The sequence below is a fragment of the Podarcis gaigeae genome (genome assembly GCF_964106915.1).
Source record: "Podarcis gaigeae genome assembly, chromosome: 3".
Taxonomy (NCBI): domain Eukaryota; kingdom Metazoa; phylum Chordata; class Lepidosauria; order Squamata; family Lacertidae; genus Podarcis; species Podarcis gaigeae.
Window position 1 is genome coordinate 43,067,260 of NC_139680.1, and position 24,777 is coordinate 43,092,036.

At 42.9% G+C, this 24,777-nt stretch overlaps 1 protein-coding gene and 1 long non-coding RNA gene across 13 annotated transcripts in view; one reads left to right on the plus strand and one right to left on the minus strand.

The window, feature by feature from the left end:
- The window catches only part of ANKRD6 (ankyrin repeat domain 6), a 71,939-nt gene that overhangs the window by 26,490 nt on the left and 20,672 nt on the right, over nt 1-24,777 (plus strand). For 4 of the 12 annotated variants that reach the window (XM_083730179.1, XM_083730187.1, XM_083730184.1 and 1 more), the window contains 3 exons: nt 6,214-6,478; nt 21,894-22,016; nt 23,978-24,229. In XM_083730179.1, coding sequence (XP_083586305.1) covers nt 6,359-6,478; nt 21,894-22,016; nt 23,978-24,229 — 495 coding nt within the window. In that variant the 5' untranslated portion in view covers nt 6,214-6,358. Of the gene's footprint in view, nt 1-5,772; nt 6,084-6,213; nt 6,479-21,893; nt 22,017-23,888; nt 24,230-24,777 lie in introns of those variants that run through there. The other 8 variants (XM_083730183.1, XM_083730186.1, XM_083730188.1 and 5 more) reach the window with 8 other exon arrangements.
- LOC310840858 lies at nt 14,464-19,927 on the minus strand. Its single transcript, XR_014562214.1, has 3 exons — nt 18,962-19,927; nt 15,009-15,108; nt 14,464-14,638 (listed from the first exon to the last, which is right to left on the minus strand). It is a non-coding gene; the product is annotated as an uncharacterized lncRNA (long non-coding RNA).

The window sequence follows — 24,777 nt, forward strand, 5'->3', positions numbered from 1 at the left end:
TGACATCACGTGCATGCGCAGAAGCGGCGAATCGTGACCCGTGCATGCACAGACGTGGGTTGCGTTCTGCTCATGTTGCGAATGGACCTCTGGAACGGATCCCGTACGCAACCAGAGATACCACTGTATTTGAGTCCTTTCCTTTTGGACAAAGGAGCAAATATAAAACAAGGCATGAGAGTAAAAAGACCCAGAAGCTCCTCTGTGGGAAACCCACACGTTTGTATGGTCCTAGCAAGTCATAATTTGGGTTGTTGGGTTGTTGTGCGAACAAGTAGTCTGTGTTTTGAGGCAGCTACAACCCTCCTTGAACTGTGAGCCAGCTACAGGATAAAAAGGAGAATCATTCTCATGCAAAAGAAGAAGTGCCATTAGCAGAAAGACTGTTGGCTTGTGTTGGCAAAGCAAACAGATGCAAAACCATACTTTGAAATATCCTTTTCCATAAATGAATCATGACATTATGTTTCTAAGAGTTCTGCCCAGGAATGCAAATTGATTACTAGAGACACTCTGCTCTCCTGTTCCTTTTTCTAACCCTGCTAGAATTCATTCACTTATGTGCTGCTGGAAGGAACAGAGCCCATGTCCTCTTTTCCTTTGGGTCACCCTAGCAAGGAAAGTCCATCAGTTACGCGGATGCTGTAGCAGATGGTGTCATGTCCCGTGGTCTGAAAAAAGTACCCCCACCCTCTGTTCCTGCTTCCGTCTTTGACATGTGTGATCCTTTGGATCCTAGTCTATAAAGTGTAGTTTTCCTTTGTGTATAATAAAGATGTGCTTTTTAAAAAATCTGTTTCGAAAATAATGAATTATTTAACAACTGCTGGAGATTAAATGAACTATTTGAGTGTGTTGTGTTTCTATTTTTAAAGAAGCAGAATTCAATTACTCCACTAGTCAGCTGGTCTTGTATAACGCGTCATGACGTTCTGTTAGAAACAGAGTGTCCTGTTTCAAATGAAACCCTTTCCAGGCTGGCTGGGAAATTGAAAAAATTAGGCCACAAATAGAAAGTTATAAAATGTATTTATGGTTTTCTTGGCAGCACTGCTTGCCTTAGACCATAATGATTGATTTTCGCATAACGTTAAGAGCAAAATTCATTAAAAGCACAACTAAGACCGTGTCCTTAATGTTCTCAGTTTTTGTATATATTGACCTTGCATAATTTCCGTGAGTGAAATGGCATTTATCAGATGTGACCAAGTACTGTTTACTGTAAAATAGGTTTGGGGGACATTTTTTCAGCTAGAGGATTCCATTTCCTCATGGGCAAGCTTCAGGGGTAGGTGGGGCGACACAAGTGGTGGGTAGGGTCTAGGGCAAAAACTGAGTGGAACCAGAGGCAAAAGTGTGCAGAGCAATGGATTTCATTCTTTTGTACATTCTAGTCATGTAAAAGTTGGGAGTTTCTGCACACACCCACAACTGCTCATTCTCTGTTCAGGCAAAGAAAGAGTCCAAGGACAGATTCCAGCCAGATAAAAGCACCCAGGAAGGGTATGGGACATGGGCATTGTGGGGTGTGGCCTGGGGCCCAGGAACTGGCTAGAGGGCTGTATTTGACCCTCAAGCCAGAGGCTGACCTTGATATAAGAGGCACACATCACCTTGGTCCTGAAATACCTCCAACCTAGCCCCTTCTTTATTAGGTTCATCCTGCCCGGTTCTCCCTGCAGCAGTCCAGGAATTGTGAAGGAACAGAATCCCATGATTAATCTACTCCATCTTTAACATGGTAGAGCGGGCTCAACATATTTAAACATAACATAAAGTGCATATTCAGCATTTCTTCCATTTCTGCAACTGATATTGCACATCATAGTTAACCAAAACTGCTTTCCTATTTCCCACGCTGGCACATTTTCATGGTTAACGTTCATGAAGTGTGAATATTGCCAACCAATATCTGGCATTCCTAGTTCATTCCTCCAATCCTATAAAGGCTCTTGTAAGCTTATGTACCCCCACATGTTTCCCCGCCTTGTTCAGATATTCACCCAACATCAGTCTTCGGTATGTCCACCAAGCCTATGCATTTTCCCATTAGGATTTCATTCACTCCATCTTTTTTTGCTGCTGTCCTTTACCTGACGCTCCATTACTTTCATTTGTGTTCTTGCTACTACCTGAGCTTATGTCGAGTCTTAAGTAAAGAACATGGTTGGCTCCAGATATGATGGCAAGATTGGACATTGGCTGGGAACATGAGCCTGGCGTTCATGCTTTCTACAGAATGTACAAACAGGTCAGAAGCAGCAAGAGAGGCCAATATCAATTTCACAAGTATCCTTTCTGTCTACTTTTAAATATAAAATCAAAATCAGGGAAACCCAGGGGGAATCTTACTGAAAAGCAAAAGCAACATGCAAAACGAAAATTGCCTAGTAGGGGGGTCACTTTTTTGTATGGGCAATGGTAGCAGGGAGAAAGGCACAATCCAAGGGCAAACGAGAGCTGAAAAGATGTGTCACGGCTGGGAGATCTGTGGCGTGATCTCCCAGAGTCTTTTTTTAATAATCAAAAGCAGCTACATGGTCCTCCAGATTGGATTAGGGCCAGTCTTTTTCTGGGATGGGAGGTTTTAGTTGACTTTCCCCATCACAGCAATTTCATGACTTTAAACTTAATGAATTGCTATTATTCGGGGGGGGGGGGAGAGAAGACTGGTGTTTTAGAAGGGGTTTTCACGATTTCTCAGTGCAGCAGAGCTTTCCCCAGTTCCCATGTGTGTTCAGTCTAGTCGGCACATAGAATCTCTCCGTAAATAAAGTTCAACTTGGAACTGACTCGTGGTATACATTCAGTGTTGAAAAGGACTAAAACCTGGACATTGCTAACCTTATCTCAAAGCCACCCATCCTTGTTGCTTTGAGATGCCTTTTTCCCTCCTGTTAACTGTCGATGCAGCAGTGAATGAGTCATTGAGGGATATTCTTGGATTCCATTATCTGGAAGCTGATTACATCATTGCCTCATTGCTGTGGGTCTGAAATACTAATTCTTTCTGTCAGTCAAACTATCCTTTTTGCTTTCTCTCATATCTTCTCATAAGCAAGATTAGGAAGAGTGATTTTCAGTGCTAAATCTGTGTCCTCCTAACTGGCAGATTCTCTTTTCTGCAGGGTGGAGTGAGGATGGGCTTTCAAGAGACCACAGGGTGATTTACAACATAAAACAGAAAATACATACTATAATAATACTATTGTTTGGGGGGTTGTTGTTGGGGTTTTTTTTGTTGCTGTTACTGATATTCATTTTGTGTTACATTATTTTTGGATCTTATGATTAATGCTGAAACTTCAATTTGATTGTGATCTTTTTTGATGTGTTCTATTTATTGTTTAAGACTACTTTTGTAATTATGTAAATATTTTCATGTTGTAAGCCCCCTTGAGCCTGGTTTTAACCATGGAAAGGCAGCATACAATGATAATGGTGATGATGAAAGGCCGTAGATGGAATTAACAGCTGAAAGCTGAAGGCCTGGTTGAAGAGGAATGTTTTTGCCTGGTGCCTGAAGATAAGTAAGGAAGGTGTCAGGCGAGCCTCCCTGGGGAGAGCATTCCAAAAATAGGGAGCCACCACAGAAAATACCTGTTCTCATGTTGCCACCTTCCAGACCTCTCATGGAAGGGGCACATAAATAAGACAATTGCAGGGTCCTGGCTGGTTCATACTGGAAGAGGCGGTCCCAGAGGTATTGTAGTCATGAGCCACATAAGGCTTTATAGGCCAAACCTGAATTAGGGCTGAAAACCAATTGGCAGCAAAGCTTTTATTATTGCTTTACTGCAGCACTAAGCACCTGTTCCCATTTAAGACTAAATTAGCATCAACGGATGTTAACCAGAGGTTTCAGCATGACTCTTGAGAGGCACTATGATGGCCTCCCTGCTAAAGCAATGACTTCTAGCTAGATGATTTTGAAACTCAGACATAGGACAAGGATAAAGACTTCCTGGTCAAGAGTGAGTGGTTTATCCTTTTGTGACCCATACACTTATTTGTATTTATTTGAAAGATTAAAGTTTGTTTCTTACCAAGCTATAGGTTAGACACGAGGCTGAGGACACCCCCACCCCACCCCGAATCCTGGGAACTAGTTTAGCTCCTACAGAGCTGCAATTCCTAGCGCCCTTCATGATCAACAGTTCTTGGGATGGATGTGCTTTAAATGTGCTGTAGTGTGGATGGAGCCTGAGACCATACAGGATTAACTTTTTCCTTGCTGTTGTAGCATAGTCTCTCTTTTCCCCTTTTCCTTTTAGTTTTCTTTTTTGGGGGGTGGGGTAACAGGTATCAGAATTCATCTTACTTGAGAGAGATAGAGGCAAGTCTGTTGTTTTGTCATAACAGAAAGGCTAGATGCAAGTAAGGACGGTCCCCCTCCCCCCATTACATCACTTGCTGTTGCAATGGCTGTGGTGGACAGCCATCCAAATACTGAGAGACCTCAAACAGTTTCTAAAGAGATGCTGTTCTGCCGAGTTAGTATAATCCACAATAAGCAAGATTGAAAGGATGGTAAAGGATCCAGTCAGCAAAAGAGACCAGAAGACAGGACCTCTAAATCACTGTATGGAATGAAAAAGATTCTAGTGATGCCTCAATGAAAATTATTGGTGCAATAATCCGGGGTGAGTTGCGGAAGAGTATAAAATCAGGCTTTGAGACATTAGCCATTAGTAAAGTCGGAATACTGAGATATTCTGTTAAATAAGCTTCCACTTCTCTACAAGTCTTGGGGAGTGTTGCTAGAGAGTTCTTCATGTGTTAAATGTAAATATAATTAAAAGTTTAATTATATATGTTTACAAGACATATTATAGTATATAAATGTCCTGCGTCACTTGTTCCAAGGGATATTTATGATATTTAAGTACCAATGGTCCCCTCTCCTGGTCCGCTGCCTCTGCCACACACTCTTCAGAGCCCTGTCAGTCCCTGACACTGCCTTAAACTAAATCAGACCGTTGTTTCTTCTAGCTCAGTTTTGTCTGGCAGCAGTTCTCCAGGGTTTCAGGCAGGAGACAGATGCCAGGGATTTGAACCCAGGACCTTCTGCACGAAAAGCAGATGCTCTACCCCTGAGCTGTGGCATTTCTTTCATAAAGCTTCTTTGTGTTTCCCATGGCAAAATGAGCAACCCATTTTGTCAAGTGTTGCGTGGACAGAAAAGAAACTGTACTAATCTCTTCATTATTTTATCTGCCCTGATAATTAAAACATAGTTATATCTGTAAATAAATATAGGACAAAAAACAACAATCCAGCACCATCTCCCTCTCACATGTTTTTAGATATGTTGTTATGTTTTTAGAGTGGCTGGGGAAACCCAACCAGATGGGCAGGGTTATTATTCAACTATCTGACTTCTAGAAGACATCTGAAGGCAGCCCTGTTAAGGGAAGTTTTTAAGGACTGATGTTTTTATTATGTTTTTGGAGATGTTGTTAAGCCGCACAGAGTGGCTGGGGAAACCCAGCCAGACAGGTGGGGTGTAAATAATAAAATTATTGTTATTGTCACAGCAGAATAGCCATAAAACCTGCATATTATTAGGGATACTTTTGCTCTTTGGCTGCCGTTCCCAAAGAATATTCTCTGGCGACAGATCCTGAGAGTGCTGTGCTGATTGAGATCACGAACGAGTCCGTTTTACGATATTCTTAACAATCACGAGACTCCCGCTGGAAGACATTTAGACATAGACAATGGATTGATACCTACACACGCCAGAGGTTGTACTCTGTGAAAGTGAGTACACCAGTAAGGGAGGAGGTGCCGTGATTCTGTCCATTAATGGAAAGGCTGTGGAGGGAAAGCAGGCTTACAAATGAACATCCTGGAGCGACAAGAGAAGGCAGGATGGTTACTTAGCAGCGCATCTTCTCCCCTCAGGTTTCATGCATTCGCTGCGGTGTGGAGTTAGAAATATAGTGCCATTTACGCACTGTAACTACTGATATTCCTGTTAAACAAATGGACGGCAGAAGGATGTTCCGAAAGTATATCTTTCTCAGATCTTCTGTGTTGCATGTAGGAATCCAACCATTCTAGCTTTTTCAGTCTTCCAGGTATTGTTTGCCACTCCTCCTGCTGCTTTTCAAATAATTTTCAAAGGAGTAATTGCTGCTGTTTTGTTTTCCATGATGTGACTGAGAGTGTGTTTTGTGTCTCTTCCCCTCTCCCTCCCCCTTTACACAGATGCAGAAGATGGCATAGCAACGGATCCAATCTTCCACCAAACTGGGGTCCCTCTGTGCACTGCAGTTGGACTGATGTGAAGCTTTTGTTTTGGGCTGGAGGAGCTTGCCCACAGCTTGTCCTGAAATCCATTCTCTCCTAATTCATGAGCCAGCAGGATGTGGTCGCCGTGCTTTCAGAACGCCTTCTCATAGCTGCATACAAAGGGCAACTGGATAATGTTGTGCAGCTTATCAACAAGGGTGCCAAGGTAGCCGTTACCAAGGTAACAAGAGAAAAACTCCTTACAAATTCATGGAGAACTAACCTCACTCCCAAACCATTCATTCTTTCTGATAAATGTTCTTTTGGCTTTGAAAATCTAATTGTTCGAGGAAGTGGTGCGGATGAAAGTATTTGATTTCCCCACCCCCACCCCAACTTGGGCCAGTTGCATTTAAATGAGACACCATTTAGATGTGAAATAATTTTCCTTCTTTTTCTGCTGTTCTTCCTTCTCCAAGGGAAAGAAGCCTAGAGCACCATAAATGTGCAGAGTTGAACAGTGAATCCACTTCTATATTTTTTTTCTCAAAAGTGCACACTGCATTTTGCAGTGGCAAAATTAATGGTTTTAGGGGGAGGGAAATCAAAATGAAGTTATCTGGGGCTGTCTGGAAAAAACAGCACCACCTCTGCTTTAAAAAGGGAGGAGAGCATCCTGTTTGTCTTGGGGAATGTTACTTCAGCTGTAAATAACATATTTTAGGGAAGAGGACTAATGGCTGGGAACATAATGAATGCTTCCAGTATACTGTGTAATCCTACTGATTTTTCAGAATTAAGGTTTGGAAGGGGTGGGTGAGATACAGGGTTTGAAAACTTTGATCTAGCATTTTTGAATCCAGCTTCCAAATTTCACCAAAATCTTGTTCGAAACAAAACTGTTTCCCAACCATATATGTTTACAAATGGTAAAATGACAAAAATATTAATTTCTTCACATGGAAGGAGGGTAGGAGTCTTTGTATTTTATGTTGTCCTAGCCTGGAGCCAAGAAGTTGGGAATAGGGTGCTTCTCCTGTGTTGCTTTTATTACATTCTTCCAGAGGCCAGCGGTTTAAACGCATGCTGCTGTTCAACATGAGTGGAATGAAAGTTGCAGGTCTTTAATGGTAGGTGTGGCCACAAGGACTGTTGGAGATAAGCAGTGTCCAGTGCACAGCGGAATGATGAAAAGTACGTGCCAACATGCTCTATATTACTTTATTTACACTTCAAAGCTGGTAATTTACAGAAAAACATCTACCCTCTGCCGGAGCAGAGAAAGGCATCCTCTCTCCTCTAAAGCACGGAGAGAATCACACCACTGAACTGCAAAGAACAGTGAAAAACAGGAAACCAGTGTACGTCACATCCAGTCTCCTTTCCCGTGAGAAAACCCAACAGCACTTGACTGTTGAATGTAAACATTGTCTTGTGACAAGCACTTCGCTGCTCAGTGAAGGAAGCAGAAACCAACATCCTCCCCCTTTCTGTGAACATCACTGGGCAGCGTGTTCGTACAATATCAGTACAAACCCAACTTCTGCACATAGGTACAGTGTTGATCCCTTGATACAATCTTGGACAATACATCAGCAGGAATTTCATTACCTGGCATATAGGACACCGTTACGAGTCCCTTTTGAATACGTTCCCTAGCATGTTGCAACTTCAGTTGCAAGTGCTTCGTGCTTTGCTTACAACCTTCAGAATTCAGCAAAGCCAAACATGCTTTGTTGTCCTGGTAAACCTGGATTGGACATTTGACAGGAATTTTCATGTCTTTGCACAATTGTAACAACCATTCACAATCCTTAAGTGAATAAGACAGTGCATTCAGTTCAGCTTCACAAGTACTTAAGCTAACTGTTGTTTGCTTCTTGCATGACCAATCAAATAGACCCTGATTGTACTTATAGCAAACTCCAGACGTACTTTTCCTGTCTGTAGTGTCACTTCCAAAACTTGCATCTGCAAATATCTCAAGACCACCAGACTTCTGATTGTTAAATCTCAGTCTGTAATGCATAGTGCCTTTCAAATACCGCGCTATGCGTTTCAGAGCTTTCCAATCCTTAACAGTAGGATTGTTGACTTGTCTGCTTAGCAAATTACAGCTAACAGCAATGTCAGGTCTTGAACATCTGGCAATGAAGTTTAGCTTGCCTAGCACACTTCTGTACAGTGTAGTATCAGAAAATGCTTCTCCAGTGTCATCTACCTGATAACCTGTTGTCATCGGTGTGTCTACAGGGTTAGCATCCATCAGGTTTAGTTTGCTTAACACATCAGCAATTTTACGTGACTGGTGTACTAGAATGTTACCATCTTGATCTCTCTCTATTTCCAGAGATAGGTAGTTGTTTACCTCACCAAGATCTTTCATGTCAAAGTGCTCTTTCAATTGAGCTAGGGCATTATTGTACATTGTGACATCCTTCCAAAAGAATAAAAGATCATCAACATAAAACAAACAATACAGTTTCTTTTGCCCCTCCTCTTTGACAAATACACATGGATCAGCTTTCCCTTGCTTAAAACCTAGAGAAAACAATACTTCAGTGAGTTTTGTGTGCCAACACCGTGCACTTTGTTTGAGACCATAAAGGGACTTCTTCAGAGCACAAACAAATCCCTGTTTTACCTGTACGCCATCAGGTGGAAGCATATAAAGTGATTCATCTAGAGATCCGTACAGAAAAGCTGTATTCACATCATGGTGACTAATGTGTAGATTCTCTTCTGCAGCTAGCTTGAGCATAAGCCTAATGCTCTCATACCTCACGGTGGGTGAGTAGGTCTCGTGATAGTCTTCACCTGGTACCTGTGCAAAACCTCTGGCTACCAATCTGGCTTTGTGTCTGACTATCTTGCCATTTTGATCAGTCTTCGCTTTGAAGACCCATTTGCTTCCAAGCAGTTTCATTCCTGGAACTACTGGAACAAGGTCCCATGTTTTGTTCCTTTCCAAGGAATCAAGCTCAGCCTTCATGGCATTTAACCATGGCTCAGCTTCCTTTGAATCCAAATCCTGGATTTCTTGGAAACTTGAAGGTTCAAACACCTTCTTGGAGTTTTTAACAGCTGTTACTGCTATCTTAGCAAACTCATCAGCAAATCTCTTTGGAGGTCTGCCTTTTGTTGCTCTCTGTGACCTGCGAATTAGCCTTAAGTCTTCAACACTCTCCTCTTCCTTCTTAGGAGAAAAGTGACCTATTGTGAACAATGGTTCCTCCAATTCTTGATCAGAGCTTTCAGAGGGTCGCATAGAGGCTTTCGCACTCTTGAAATCCTCTGAATCACCCGATTCAGTTTCAGACTCAGACTCAGAACCTTCATCAGTGGGTGTGGGTTGTTGCGGTTGCTTTTGACTATCCTCAGTCCCATCACTGTCATCAGGATAACATTGGAAAATTCCCACATTCTCCCCCCACTTGGCATTGTATTCAACACTTCTTGTGAGCTTAATTTCCTTAGAGTCAGTCATCATTATTCTGTAAGACCCTTTCTGATAACCTAGAAAGATACCATGCAATCCACGCTTGTCTAACTTGGAGCTTTGTGGTGAGTGAACCCACATGTCAGAACCAAAAATTTTCATGTGTTTGATGTATGGCTTCTTGCCAAACATCTTCTCATAGGGGGTACAACCAATCGCTGAAGATAACCTGCGATTATAACTGTAAGTGAAACATGAGAGAGCTTCGGCCCAATAACTCTCTGGAAGATTGGCATCATGCAGCAAGGTTTTTAACCCTTGAAGCAATGTCTGATTTGCTCGTTCCGCAAGTCCATTCTGCCATGGCGAGCGAGGACTAGACAAATCGTGTTGAATTCCTTTCTCAGTCAGAAAAGCTTCAAACTGCTGAGAAGTGAATTCTCCCCCGCGATCAGTGAAAAGAGTCTTTACCTTCTTACCATGCACATTTCCCAACCAAGCACAGAATTCCTTGAACCTTGGAAAAGCCTCTGATTTCTGCTTGAGATTGTACACATAAATATACCTGGAAAATGCATCAATGAGAACCATGAAGTACCTGTTTCCACCCAAAGAGGGCGCTAGTGGTCCAACCAAATCAGCATGAACAACCTGGTATGGTTCTGTAGCTTGCCTACTAGACACCTTACCTTTCGCAGCCATTTTTACCTTGTTTGCTGCGCATGCCTTGCACTTCATGTGGTACCTGCAGGGTTTAATAGTCATACCTTCAACCAAGGCAGGCATTTTAGATACTGCCTCAAAATGCAAATGACCAAATTTTCGATGAAAATCGTGAATACATTCTGCATGCAAACTTTTGTTAGAACCTGCAATGCAACAAGTGTCATCCTGCACAACATCATCAAAATACAAAACATACAAACGATCGACATATTCAGCATGCAATACATAATCATTTTTCTTTGTGATGATGCACCTTTTGTTCTTAAAGGAAACGTCAATTTTCCGCTCATTCAGCTGTCCAACGCTGAGCAGATTATGTTTGGCATCTGGCACATAAAGCACATCCTGTATCGATAAGTCCAAACTGTGAAGAACAACAGTTCCGTAGCCTTTACTGGGAATTGTGTGGTCATCCGCCTGGTGAATCGCACCTTCCTGCGGTGTAAAAGACACGAACAGTCGCTTATCGTTGCACATGTGATGCGTCGCCGCTGAATCAACAACGAAGAAAGATCTAGATGTCTTCTGGACCTCTGCAACCTTTGGAGTGAAGCGTGAGACCATTGCCTTGTGCTGCGTTGTCCTGGACACCGGACCTTTGCCTTTGCCTCGGCCTTTTCCACGCGATGAGCTTTCGCTGCGCTGCTCTGTCTTGGCCCTGGGATATCTGCATTCCCTCTTCATATGGCCTAGACGTCCACACGAGTAGCATTTCACTGCCTTCAAAGCTTTGGCGCCATCTGGTGGTTCCACTGCACTATGGGATGACGTCTGTGAAGACTCCCCCTTGCCCATGCAGCTATCACCCTGGCGGTCTGCTCCATTCAGAATCATGGCAGTATCACAGGCTACTCTGAGTTGAGCATTTGGCTGATTGGCATCAAATTCCCCACTTGCCTCATCCAGCCTTCTGCAGCTAGCCATCATGACTCTGGCATTAGCCTTCTGCGTCATCTCTGCTGCTTTAAATCAGGCTGCTTTATACATGCTGCGTCTGTTTACAGCTGCTTCAATCCAAAAGCAAATTCAAAAACAGCCTCTGCTTTGTGAACCTGTGCCTTTCTGCTTAACTGCTTTGCTTATCTGCAGCTGCTTCAAACCGCATTCCAAAGGCAAGGTCAAAAGTGAAAGTTCTCTCTGCTGTCTTAAATTCATGCTGCGACACTGCTGCAGCTGCTTTACTTTCGATTTCCCCCAGCATAGGAAAAATTTATCCTTCTAGCCTTTTGCCTGTGCCACGGCAAAACCGGCTATAAAAGTTCAAAGTCCAGCCATAAAGCCATTAATTAGAAGCTGGCAGGCTGCCCGGAGCTGTAGCACATACCTCATCAAATCATCTTGACGCGCAGAGATATCGTCCGACCCGGCCCTCTGCATTCCGATCCTTTGCCGGCACTCCAATTCTTTGCTCCTTTGTTCCTTTGCCAGGAGCCCGACTTCTGGACACTGCGTTTTTCTGGGCCCATAACCAAATGTAGGAGATAAGCAGTGTCCAGTGCACAGCGGAATGATGAAAAGTACGTGCCAACATGCTCTATATTACTTTATTTACACTTCAAAGCTGGTAATTTACAGAAAAACATCTACCCTCTGCCGGAGCAGAGAAAGGCATCCTCTCTCCTCTAAAGCACGGAGAGAATCACACCACTGAACTGCAAAGAACAGTGAAAAACAGGAAACCAGTGTACGTCACATCCAGTCTCCTTTCCCGTGAGAAAACCCAACAGCACTTGACTGTTGAATGTAAACATTGTCTTGTGACAAGCACTTCGCTGCTCAGTGAAGGAAGCAGAAACCAACAAGGACCCTTCCCCCAGAGAGTGGTCATTTGGGTCAAGGATGGCACCAGAGATACTTGAAGGGGGTGGTGGTGACCAGGAGGTGGAGGTGGCCTTTCTCAGGTGCCTCCCATATACTAAAAATATATATGGGGCAGCCAATTTGCACAACATTCCAGGCTTCTTGGCAACTGGCCTCACCTCTCTTACCCCTCCCCTCACTTTCCTATCACATAGGTAGGATGGAGATTTGTTTCACCTGGGAAGCACCAAGAACTTCAATATGTCTTCTAGTCCTAACGTGGGAGTTACAGTTGCTCTCCTAGGGAGGAATGTACTTCTCCAGGAATTACTGGATTTCAGTCTGTGCTACCACCCTATAGACAGTGTGTATTCCTGAACCCTGGAAAAGGTTGTGGGGATGGACCCCCCAGGTTGCTGACAGTCTGTTCACCAGTCTGTGACTTGAAGGTGCCTCAAACAGCTGAGCATCATTCTGGTGGAAGAGAGGGCTATTCGTCTGGAACTACTAGCCTATCAAATATAAGTAGCTGGGCAGTGAGTCCTTAGAAGAAAGGACCGTGCACCTGCCAGTTCCACATAAATAGCAAGGAAGACAAGTGAACTTGTCAAATCTTTGAGGAGGCCTCTGCACTCCTAGAATGGTTGGAGTTCTGTGCAATTCCCGGTAAGAGTTGATTGTGATGGTTCTTGCGGGCACAAGCCAAATTGAACAGAAAAATGTCATGAGCATGCAGAAAGAGCCTCATGGGTGAGACTGAAGCATGCATTTAGTTTTCCCATTGAAATAGATGGGATATTGTAATTCTTAACTTTGAGTAAGTTATGCCTTAAATTTTAGACTTGCTTCAGAGGTGGCATAATTTTAGAAAGCTTTGAGCTATAAATTTGGTAGCTACATAGGTGTAGTGCAGCCATTCTCCAAAATTCCCATTTGGGACAGGGTTTCACCTATCTTTATAGAAATGCCCAAAGGAAAATTACAGACACATATTCTACTGTAGATGCAGCTGCACTTGCTTATAGCAGGAATATACATTACCTTAGTATTGGAGTTACAGATAGGTAGCCGTGTTGGTCTGCCATAGTCAAAACAAAAAAAAAATTCCTTCCAGTAGCACCTTAAAGACCAACTAAGTCAGTTCTTGGTATGAGCTTTCGTGTGCATGCACACTTCTGAAGAAGTGTGCATGCACACGAAAGCTCATACCAAGAACTGACTTAGTATTGGAATGTGAGGTCCCACTCCTGCAATAGTTCTGCACTTCTAAACAGGGAAAATATCAATGCGGTGTGGAAGAATCTCTTTTAGTGGAATCGGGTTAGGATGAATATAAAGCGCTGTGTGCAAGCCCTAAAAATCTGTGCTAGGCACAAGTGTAGCTCGGTTCAGTTCTAATGTCTTTCCCTAACTGAACCACTCTTTTATATTCATTCATTTGGGTAGGAGCTCAGACCCTTTGCAGTAAGCCTAAGCTTGCTTCCCCAGTAGTATTTCCTTCTTCAGTTCCAAGGCGCCTCCTTTCACCCTATTCTTCCAGAACATTGGAAGCATCATCTGACATGTTATCTTGGAAGCTTGCAGGTGAAAAAAATGTTTTGAGATTATTTCACTGACAGGCTGCTAATGTTCATTTTCAACCCACACTAATTTTAAGGGCTGGAGACAGCTCAGAGTTCAGAAATGACAGGGTCCAATCTTAATGGGTAAGATAAATCCTGTAAAAGAAATGTCTCCCATCTGAAGCAATGAATAGGTTTACAATGTATTGCAGTGCCTGAAACTGCCAATTTTTTGTGCCACTGGTGGCTCAGTGCAGGAAGGTAGAGGGGAAGAGTGGGCACATGGGTGGAGTCATCAAATGCACCTCCGTCCCCCTCTTGACTTTGAGCCCTCACACATTATTTCTGACCATCTGTAGAGGGTGAATGTTCATGAGGGCATATCATAGAATCATAGAATCATAGAGTTGGAAGAGACCACAAGGGCCATCGAGTCCAACCCCCTGCCAAGCAGGAAACACCATCAGAGCACTCCTGACATATGGTTGTCAAGCCTCTGCTTAAAGACCTCCTTAAAGTCTTTGTATTTGTGTGTTACCTTGTGTTCTTTTTGGAAATAACTAATAAAAAAGAATGAGAAAAAAAGACCTCCAAAGAAGGAGACTCCACCACACTCCTTGGTGACTTCCAATGACTTCCAATATTTGAACAGATTTTAGAATAAACTCCTTATCTTCTTCTTCTTTTTTTTTTAAAGCACACTGGCTAAAGATAATGAAAATAAACGCCTGAGGAAACACTGGAACAGTTATAGAGGTATTCAAATCATTCTGAATTCAGGCTAGTACACACAGAACTCTTTAAACAGAAAGGAAGAAAACAGCATTTTTGAATTCTTGTTTACTTGAAGCAGCAACACATGAATTAACGTGGTCTTTCACATGGGGACGCGGGTGGCGCTGTGGGTTAAAGCCTCAGCGCCTAGGACTTGCCGATCGAAAGGTCGGTGGTTCGAATCCCCGCTGCGGGGTGCGCTCCCGTTGCTCGGTCCCAGCGCCTGCCAACCTAGCAGTTCGAAAGCACCCCCGGGTGCAAGTAGATAAATAGGGACCGCTTACCAGCGGGAAGGTAAACGGCGTTTCCGTGTGCGGCTCTGGCTCGCCAGAGCAGCGATGTCACGCTGGCCACGTGACCCGGAAGTGTCTTCGGACAGCGCTGGCCCCTGGCCTCTTAAGTGAGATGGGCGCACAACCCCAGAGTCTGTCAAGACTGGCCCGTACGGGCAGGGGTACCTTTACCTTTACCTTTCACGGTCTAATAATATAGTTGTCTCAGCTTGCTGGAATTGAAAGAGGTTCCTGTTTTCCTTTTTCTTGACTGAAGGCCAATATATCTGGACAAGTTCTGTTTAATAAAAAGACAATTCAAGTATGCAAAGTCCAGGAACAATTTTTTAAAAAAATGCCTGCAAGTTCAGACATATACCTAAATATGCTCTTAACACTGTTGTTGTTGGAACTATTCCTGAATTAGGGCCAGTCTACACATTGCAGTGGTCATATAGTGTCTGCTTACTAGCCTTCTCGTGGTGGCTATTCCATGTACAGTGGTACCTTGGGTTACATACGCTTCAGGTTATATACGCTTCAGGTTACAGACTCTGCTAACCCAGAAATAGTGTTTCAGGTTAAGAACTTTGCTTCGGGATGAGAACAGAAATCGTGCTCCGGCGGCGCGGCATTAGCTAAAGTGGTGCTTCAGGTTAAGAACAGTTTCAGGTTAAGTACGGACCTCCGGAATGAATTAAGTACTTAACCCGAGGTACCACTGAGTGCTCTGATGGTGTTTCCTGCTTGGCAGGGAGTTGGACTCGATGGCCCTTGTGGTCTCTTCCCACTCTATGATTCTATGATTCTACTGTAACACAGAGATGGGCTCAGCATGTGCTGCAGAGCTTTCCAAACTGTGTGTCGGGCAAAGGCTCCCTGCCCTCCTCCCGGGGCTGGAAAGGGGTTAGTTTAACCGCCAGTTTGCTAGCAAAACTGAATTCCTGTGTCATGAAATGATGTATGTCTAAAAAGTGGGTCACCAACATGAAAAGTTTGGAAAGCTGTGATGTACTGTATTAGAAAACATTCCTTATTTCTTCAGCACTGGTTGATACACGCTGCTACCTCATCGCATAGGTTGTTTCCGTACCAATGTTTAGGGGCAATTGTTTGGGTGGAGATGCTCCATGTTTTGAAGGAATAGGACATGTTTATAGAGGCAGAGGTAGAAATAACTGAACTGAAAGAGAAACACCGAACTGACCTCTGTATCTCAGAAGCTCTCTGTAATGCATCCTTAATGGGCCACCAAGCACCCCCACCATGTTCTTTAAGACACAAGGAGGAAATGTTTTCCACAAATGTGTTAAGTGATATGCATGTTTCGGCAAAGTGTTGGCTGGAGATTGGAAGTGTGTGCTTTGGCAGGGACGTAGAGGAGAAGTAAATGCCATGGAAAAGAAGTTTAAAAAGGACATGCAGTAGGGGTGGTGTTATGCAGCAGCAGGATAAAGGGTGTTGCATATATCAAATCAACTGTGTGTATTTGCTCATATATTTTGTGTGCGTGCAATAGCTCTTAGGGTGAATTAACAGAGATAATGGTAAGAAGTAATTCTTCACATTTTTGTATAGATGGACACACAGCTTGCACACCCAGTGTGTTGTGTGTGTGATATAGCATTTGTAAAAATGTATGGGGGGGGGGTTCCACCTTATTGAAAAATTACCATCCCAATATGTGGAAATTTACCCCGAGGCAAAGGATCTTCAGTCTCATAAGACACAACACCAAGTAAGCAAAACCAAAATCATACAGCATTCCTAGAATATGTATGAACTTGCTTGGCTTTAGACCTTTCAAGGAAGTAAATCAAATTATTCCAGTTATGTAGATTATTCTTTTGTCTTTCTTTTGTTTCTACCACCACTTTCGTTCCATCTGCCTGCTATAAACAATTTTCTTTTTCTTAAAGTGTTTCTGTCACCTAGATAAGACCTCTCTATCTGGTCCCTTGGCTAGTGGCAGAGTATAAATCTCTTTCTAGGCCCTACAGGCAGACAACACCATGTTGTTTACTTCCTTTTCTCCAACAGCCCCACCTCCTTATTACAGATTGCTGGCTGTGTGCCACCTCACACCCAGCCACCCTGCAAACTTCAGAATTCACATTTCCGCTATCCATTTGGAAGGGTTTTTAAAAAACATTTTTTTGAAAAGTACCCTCTGTCACAGGTCTTTCTTCCCTAAAAATCCTAAGGGCTCATCCACACTTCCTGCTTGTCCCGTGCTTAGAACCCATGGGTCTGAGCGATTTTCTGCTTGTCCTGCTGCTTTCCCCTGGGGAAACTCTCTCTTTGCCACTGAATTGGAGCAAAGTGGAAAACGCAATTGACATTTGCTCTGATTCAGTGGTAAAGAGTGGGATTTCCCAGGGGAAAGCTGTGGGACAAGTGGAAAGCAGGATTGAGCCCTAACATTTTCAATTTTCAGATTGTGCTTGTGAAAATTCCATGTCAGACAGGCATATCTGTGATGCCACATCAGAATCCAGCAAAACAGAGTTTTGTTAGTTGGGTTGGAAGTAAGCTTCGAAGTATAAACCATGTTCACTTGCCATGTGCTCAGTGGTGTAGCGTGGGGGGTGCAGGGGGGGGGCCGGCCGCACCGGGCGCAACATCTGGGGGTTAGGATTAGGGGGCGCAAATCCACGGGTTAGGGGGCGCAAATTACTTGCCTTGCCCCGGGTGCTGACAACCCACGCTACGCCACTGCATGTGCTGACTTGTTGCCAAATGTTAGCGCTGTGCCAGCTCTGGTAACATGCCTCCCACAATCAAGTGTGGAAACACTATTGGGGAATTACTATTACTGACTATGATGTACTCAGGCATGGCAAGTTCATATGGTCATAGAAAACCCTGCTGCATCCACTGTTTGTGGACCCACAGCATATGAAGGAAGGGTTGCCACATGTCCTCTTTTTCCAGGACATGTTCTCTTTTTCATGGGTATGTAAAATGAGAGTCGTCATAACAATCCATAGTTAAAAGTAGAAGTCAGCAAATGTGTCTGTCAGGGAACTGCCATCAGTGCTGGAGGGAGAGAGCAAAAGCCAGAGGGATTCCAGAGAGCGTCCAGGGATCGGGAGAAGCAGCCCTTCTTCTGGGGAAGAGAATCAGCGTAGCACCAGTGGAGAAGGGGGGCAGGTGGGGGAAGTGGTGAGGCGGTCCCATGACTCCTTGCCTGGGACCAGCGGGGAGAGTAGGGGTCTCCGTTGCCTACGCCCTCCTTGCGCAGAAGGCTTTCGCGCAGAGAGAGTAGGAGGAGACTAGGCGTCAAAGAGCCTCTTTGCTGGAAGAAGTTTAAGAAACGCCCACTGACAGATTCTGCCAGCGATTGAGTCAGCCACGGGTGAGTGGCGGTCCGGACAGAAAAGGTTCACTCAGGCAACCCAGCAGGTGTTTGCACCCAGCCGGGGAGATAGGCACCAGCTTACGCACGAGCAACCCCTAGAACCATTACAGTGTCCCTCTTTTTTTGCCCTAATAGAGTGAAACACTGCCAACACTGACTACAGGGCTAAACTTGTTTGAATTCATATTTATCATCTATGTTTTGCATCTCTGAATCATTTATCAATTCAGGTTCTTTGGGGGGTTGTGTGAAATTGCCAAGAGATTCTTTGAACCATCTTACTACGTAGTCAGCTGAAAGTAGTGTCAAGTTCTGGATGATATTCTCCAGGGAAGAATAAAAGGAAATGTACCCCTAAGGTTTCAACCAGCTGTTGACTTTATATGACAGCCTTTGAAAAGGTCCTGTTTGAATCAGATCAGACTTGTATATGTGGCTATCAAAGCTACAGCTTTCTGTTTGTGGAATTTAAGAACTTAATAGATTCACACATTGCCTGAGACTTTTTGAAATGAGGGGTGGGATGAGTTGTGCTGCAGACACAAAGTAAATCAGTGTGAGTTATAATAAAAAGAAACCAAAATGCACAGGAATAAAGCTATTTGAAAGCATATTGGAAGAATGTTCTGTTTTATAGGGCAGGAGTCATGTAGGCCATGTAATTAAATGAAATAGTCCAAATATAGAAGATACAGTGGGATTAAAATGGCATTCTGTTACAGACTTGATCAAATGCCTTCCAAAAGAAATGTTTAGCTAGGTAAGAGAGGTTGCCATTAAAAAGACCCACCTTGGTATCCTTACAAGACCAAGTCATCTGAAACAGAGTCCTGGAGGAAGAAGACTCCCATTGGACAAGGCATTCTTTTGACTAAATGACACACTTGCATTTTTCAAGAGCATCTTGTTACTCTTTAATTCCAGGACTCCTTCCATTACTGTCTGATAGGGGAAGAGTGGATGGATAAATGGATTGTGGTGATTTGTTAATTTCAAGCATTGGTTCCATTCACCGTCTTCTGACAGAGTTGAGGATTCTGGACATCTGTTTTGCTCATAGGTGCATCTTCATATGATGATCTCTAGAATGGCAATCAAACCTTAGGACTGATTTGTTTTGCTCCCCCCCCCCTTAAATATATCTCAAAGCTGCAGTTAGATCAGCCACGGACAGTAAAAAACAGACAAGCAGAGAACAAGAACAAAACCCTGCTGTGCGCTGACCACAATTATGATCTCACTATGCTGGCAACCTTTATACCAATATGGTATTATGTAATGTAACAATCCTATGCACTCCCAGCAGCTAAGTAAAAAGCAAAACAGTGCTTGTAGAGGCAAGAGATAACATAGTACACAGCCACTCCCACAAGTATTCTTGGCAACTCCGCCAACACCTGCCAACATGATGTTATGCCCCCATAATATTCATGCAAGGTGCCAATCATCAGTGGTGATGGTGGCAACATCACGATGCTGTCACAAGTCCCAGCCCATGATGTAGCTCCATGCCATGTATCTTCCTATGGGATCTGTGTAACTTTGCTGTGGGGCTGATGTATATGATGCTGCTGCTGTAAGTGGCTGTTGAGCTGGTTGGAATTCTGTTGTCCAAGGTTACGGTGGCAATGTGTCCTACAGAGGACCACTCTCTCTTAAAGAGTAATCCACCCGTGTGGTTTCAAGTTAAGGAACTATAAGAAGAGAGAGCAGGGTTAAAGTTGCAACTAGGCAGCAGATTAAGGAGATACACAGATCCCCCCAGGCTAGCTTCTTCCCCACTATGGTGACATTTATTATCTTTCTAGTGATTCTTTCGAAATGTTCATCTAGGTGCATATATATGCAAGCATATGCACCATTTATGCAAAGATATGTCCTCTCTTTTTTGGTGCGGTGTTTTCTTTTTTGGCAATGCAGAACTGGCAACCCAAAGTGGTGGAGGCAGAAAAGGAGGCATGATGGGCAGACCAGTGGTTTTAATTAGCTTTTTCTTTTTCTGGTGTAATGCTATCTCCTTGTTGATAGAGGGACATATCCCCTTTCCCCCCCAAAAGTATAATTTTTGGGACTTTGAGCAGTAATTCAGTGAAACTTAATTGGAGTTCAGGCGATATTATTTGATTGTCACTTCCGTGGATGTTTAGTTCCGTTTGGTTAGTTCCACTAGCTAGTCTGCTGATTAGTATATCCCTAATTACAAGAAACATCTAACTTTGCAATTAGTTCATGATCCCAAATTGTTCGTCATATATGCCAGCCCCAATTATGGAATTGTTTCCACAGAGAGGTCCATCTGATGCCTGTTTTGTTGCATTTTTGGTGCAATGCAGACCTTTTTTATTTTCCCAGCCTTTCCTGGCTTAATTTAGTTCTGTTGATAGGTTTTTTTAAAAAATGATCTTCCTGCCTTTTGTTTATGCTTTTATGATTGCTTGGTGGGCTTTTTGTTTTATTTAAATAAAAAGTGTGTATCTTGATAGCTGCACTTCCTGTTTCTACACACATTCTTTTCTGAAAACAACAGATAACACAGGGGTGGGGGTGGGCTTCTGGTTTCTATATATATTTGGCTGGCCACTGTGAGAACAGAATGCTGGATTGGATGGATCTTTGGCCTGATCCAGCAGGACTCATCCTATATTCTTACAGTCAAACCTCAGTTTTCAAACGTCTTGGCTGCCGAAGACTTCGGAAGCCGAATGCCAAAAACCCGGAAGTGAATGCTTCCATTTTTGAATGCGTCTCGGAAGTCAAATGGCTTCCGATGTGCATTTTTCATTTCTTTCCATTGAACTTGCTGACAACCCTTTGATCCTCAGTTTTCGAGCGTTTTGGAAGTCAAATGGACCTCTAGAACAGATTTTGTTTGAAAACCGATGTTCCACTGTATGAAATTGATGATTTTATGTCATTTCAATGTTCACAGAGCTTTTTGTTCACTATGAATGATTTCTGTGCTCGCTCCAAAGGATAATGATAAAGTCAATAAAATAATATGGGCAAAATTAATCAATTTTTAAAGTTGCAGTTTATCTGGGTGTAAGTCCCATTGAACTCTGTGGAATTTACTTCAGAGTAGACATGCTTCAGATTGCACTTCAAGTTCTTTTGCTTTCTGTTGTACAGTTAAGCACCTGCTTAAATCCCTTCCATTGAAATAAATGGACTTCACATTGCTTAATGTGCCAGTGTAGTGTAGTGGTTAAGAGCGGTAGTCTCGTAATCTGGTGAACCGGGTTCGCGTCTCCGCTCCTCCACATGCTTGGGCCAGTCACACTTCTGTGAAGTCTCTCAGCCTCACTCACCTCACAGAGCGTTTGTTGTGGGGGAGGAAGGGAAAGGAGGTTGTTAGCCGCTTTGAGACTCTTTCGGGTAGTGATAAAGTGGGATATCAAATCCAAACACTGCTTCTTCTTCTTCTTAATATTGGTTGGTTTCTTCCATATAAGCCAGCTTTTATAGTTGCTTGCTTCTAGAGTGAGTTGGTTTGCTGTCCTAAAATGGAATTCTAGTGGGAAATGAAAGTGTGGGTGAAACAATGGAAATTAGGAGCATCTGATACTCCTAGAGAGAAGTGCAGGTTCATGACTACGAAGAGAGGCCATACATTTGTAAGTACATATAGTTGGTAGTGTTGCAATATTCATTTAATAGGAATGTCTCTGGTATAAGGTTGCTAACATGCTGTGTACCAGCAACTGGCTTTGATTTTTTTTCAGCAATTGCTACCTTCTGCTTTACAGCATGGGAGGACACCTCTCCATCTTGCGGCTTATAAGGGTCATCTCCGCGTTGCCCAGATTTTGCTCAAAGCAGGCTGTGATGTGGATCTTCAGGATGATGTGAGTAGTTCTATCCCTTCTTACACCAGGGAAAGCCCTTCTGTCTCTGGGTTAGCAGTCCAAAGAACACTGCAACAAGTTGTCTCCTTTTAGAGACTGATTCTGTTTCAAAACAGATGTTTGCTTTGTTTACTAAGGGTACTTCCAGATGGCAGCTTAATATTGCAAACGGTTCATAGGAAACAGGCTTTTCCTCTACGTTGGATTTTACACAGAAAGTGTACATCTGAATTATTATTATTATTATTATTATTATTATTATTATTATTATTTTGTGGGGAGGTTGGCATTTTGATGCTGACAAAGTTGTATGGATACTGCAAACAACAACAGAACCCTGCATGCAGGAGAAGCATTAATTCCACAATAAACCCCTATCTGGAAGGACCCTAATTTTAAAGCTTTATAGGACAGCATGTAACTGGGATGGTCAAAGACAGTGGTCCTGTAGATGGGTGCCTTGGGGCATATTTTCAAAATCTGCAAGGATCGTTTTGCCAGATACTTTTCAAATTTTAAGCATAAATAAAGAGTGGATGTTGCCTTTCAGAGAAGTAAAAGGTTTTTCAATATGGTGTTGGACAGACACCAAGTGTTTTTAGATTTCACAGGCCTTTCCTTCCTCCAGGAAGCTCAGAGCTAAGCTGTGCTGAATGTTCACATCTGCAAACATTCCATGTGAATTAGTGCTTTGAGGGAGCTAAATTCCCACCCCTGAACCTCACTCATCTTTTTCACTGCTGTTCTTTTTGGTTCCACTTTTCTTAGAGCTGGAAACTCACCACCACCCACCATCACATCATTCATGCCATTCAGAGGTGTGAAACCCATGGGAAGAATGCTTGCATTTATAATGCTCAGGACATTTCTGAGCGGAACCAAAATGCTTTATGGCATGGAAATCACTCTATTTTGGTACTCCTAGTGGATGGTTCTTTGCCATTCATTGAACTAATATATTGTGATCAGCCTTAACATTAAAAAAGAAACATTGAAAGAAGCCTTTATTTTCATATTTTTGGCAGAATTTGACTCTCATAAAATCTGTGCAGCATGAACACTGTTTTTGTGCTCAAACAAACTTTTACTAGCTGGGGTGAAAGTGGTTTTATTATTGAAAGTCACATTATGTACAAGTTATACAGAGCGGGTATATTCATTTGATGAAGTAATCATATTCTCTCTTCCTGTAGCTTTCCACCAGCTAGTAGATAGCATAGATGAAATCCAATTGTTGTATCCAACTAGGTTGTATTCAGAGCTTGACTTAAGTTCATTGAGTTTTTGAGTGGATCTGCTCTGGTTATGGCTCTTGTTGGATTTCACTCAAGATCACTGTGGATTATTTTTTTTTATCCATTTACATCCCACCTGAGATATTTGTACCTCTTTTATTGATTGAATGCATTTATATTCCACCTTTCCTTCAAGGAGTTCAAGGTGGTGTACAAGATTTTCCCTCCCCAAGTTTATCATCACAACAACCCTGTGAAGCAGTAATTGGCCCAACATCACTCATTAAGCTTCATGGCTGATTGAGGATTTGAAGCTGGGTTTCCTCAGTCCTGGTAGCAACACTCCAGCTACTAGACAACAGTGGTTGTTGTACACCAGAAAGAACTTGCAAATGTGGACTTGGAAACATAGTTCTGCAGCCTCCTGGATTGCATATATTCTCAACTTTCAAAAGACTGTCCTTTATCCTGTTTTTTTCCAGTGAACTGTGAAAGTCAATAACTATATTGTTTTTATATCCTATGTAGTAAATACATAATTGCCCAATTAATTTTCCATCTGCCAAATGTTGCATAACATAAAGAAACTCTTTAAAATGTTGTGGAGGATTTAAAATGCTGACTTCATGTTCTACAGATGTTGATCGTTAACATATTGTAAAAGACCTTATCATTAGTTGAAGAATGACCTCCAGTGGCCTTGAATGGGATTATTATGAATTTCAGCCTGTGGAGACCAGCTCTGTAGAGTATGAAACCCCAAGAAGTAACTCTTTCCTTCTCCCTGCTAATCCTGCAAGCCCTTATTGGAATCCTGATGCCATCTCTGATTGGTCAATGAGTGTTCATACAGCACATACCTCAGAAATAGTCAAGGGAAAAGTGGCCCTGGTTAAAGAAGTCAAGGAAGAAAAAGATAAGAAAAAACAGAGGAGAAAGGCTAGAAAAGATCCTAGAAGATTGCAAAGAGAGAAGGAGGTTAGAACTGTTAACTTCAGCTTCTCTGCGACACAGTTGCATGTACCATTTGGATTGGCCATCTGGCATGTCAGAGCTACTTTAAAAGTGCATGGTTGCATGTCTGGCTTTTTTAAAAATATGCTTTGCCAAAAGGTTACCTACCTGTGTCCTTTTCACACAAGAGTCCCACTAATTGTTTTGTGGTTACCATATTTAAAGGAAATGCTTCCTGGGAATTGTTGGCATTGCCAAAATCTAAAGCAGAGGTGGAGATCTTGTGGCTCTTCAGGTGTTATTGAGCTCGCATCTTCCATCGACCCCAGCTAGCCTGGCCGGTGTTCATGGATGATGGAAGTTGTGGTCCAGCAACCCCTTGTTCAATGCATTCCCTATTCCTGATCTGTTGTACAGTTCTGGACTCATAAAAGTCACTGGCCAGCTATGAATGACCTTGCACTTAAGAAATAGTTTCTGCATGAAAAAAATGGAGGGTAGACGGGTATACTGTGCCTCAAAGGTGGCTAGTTTTGGCTAGTTGGACATTTATGTTTTGGTGGTGCATACAG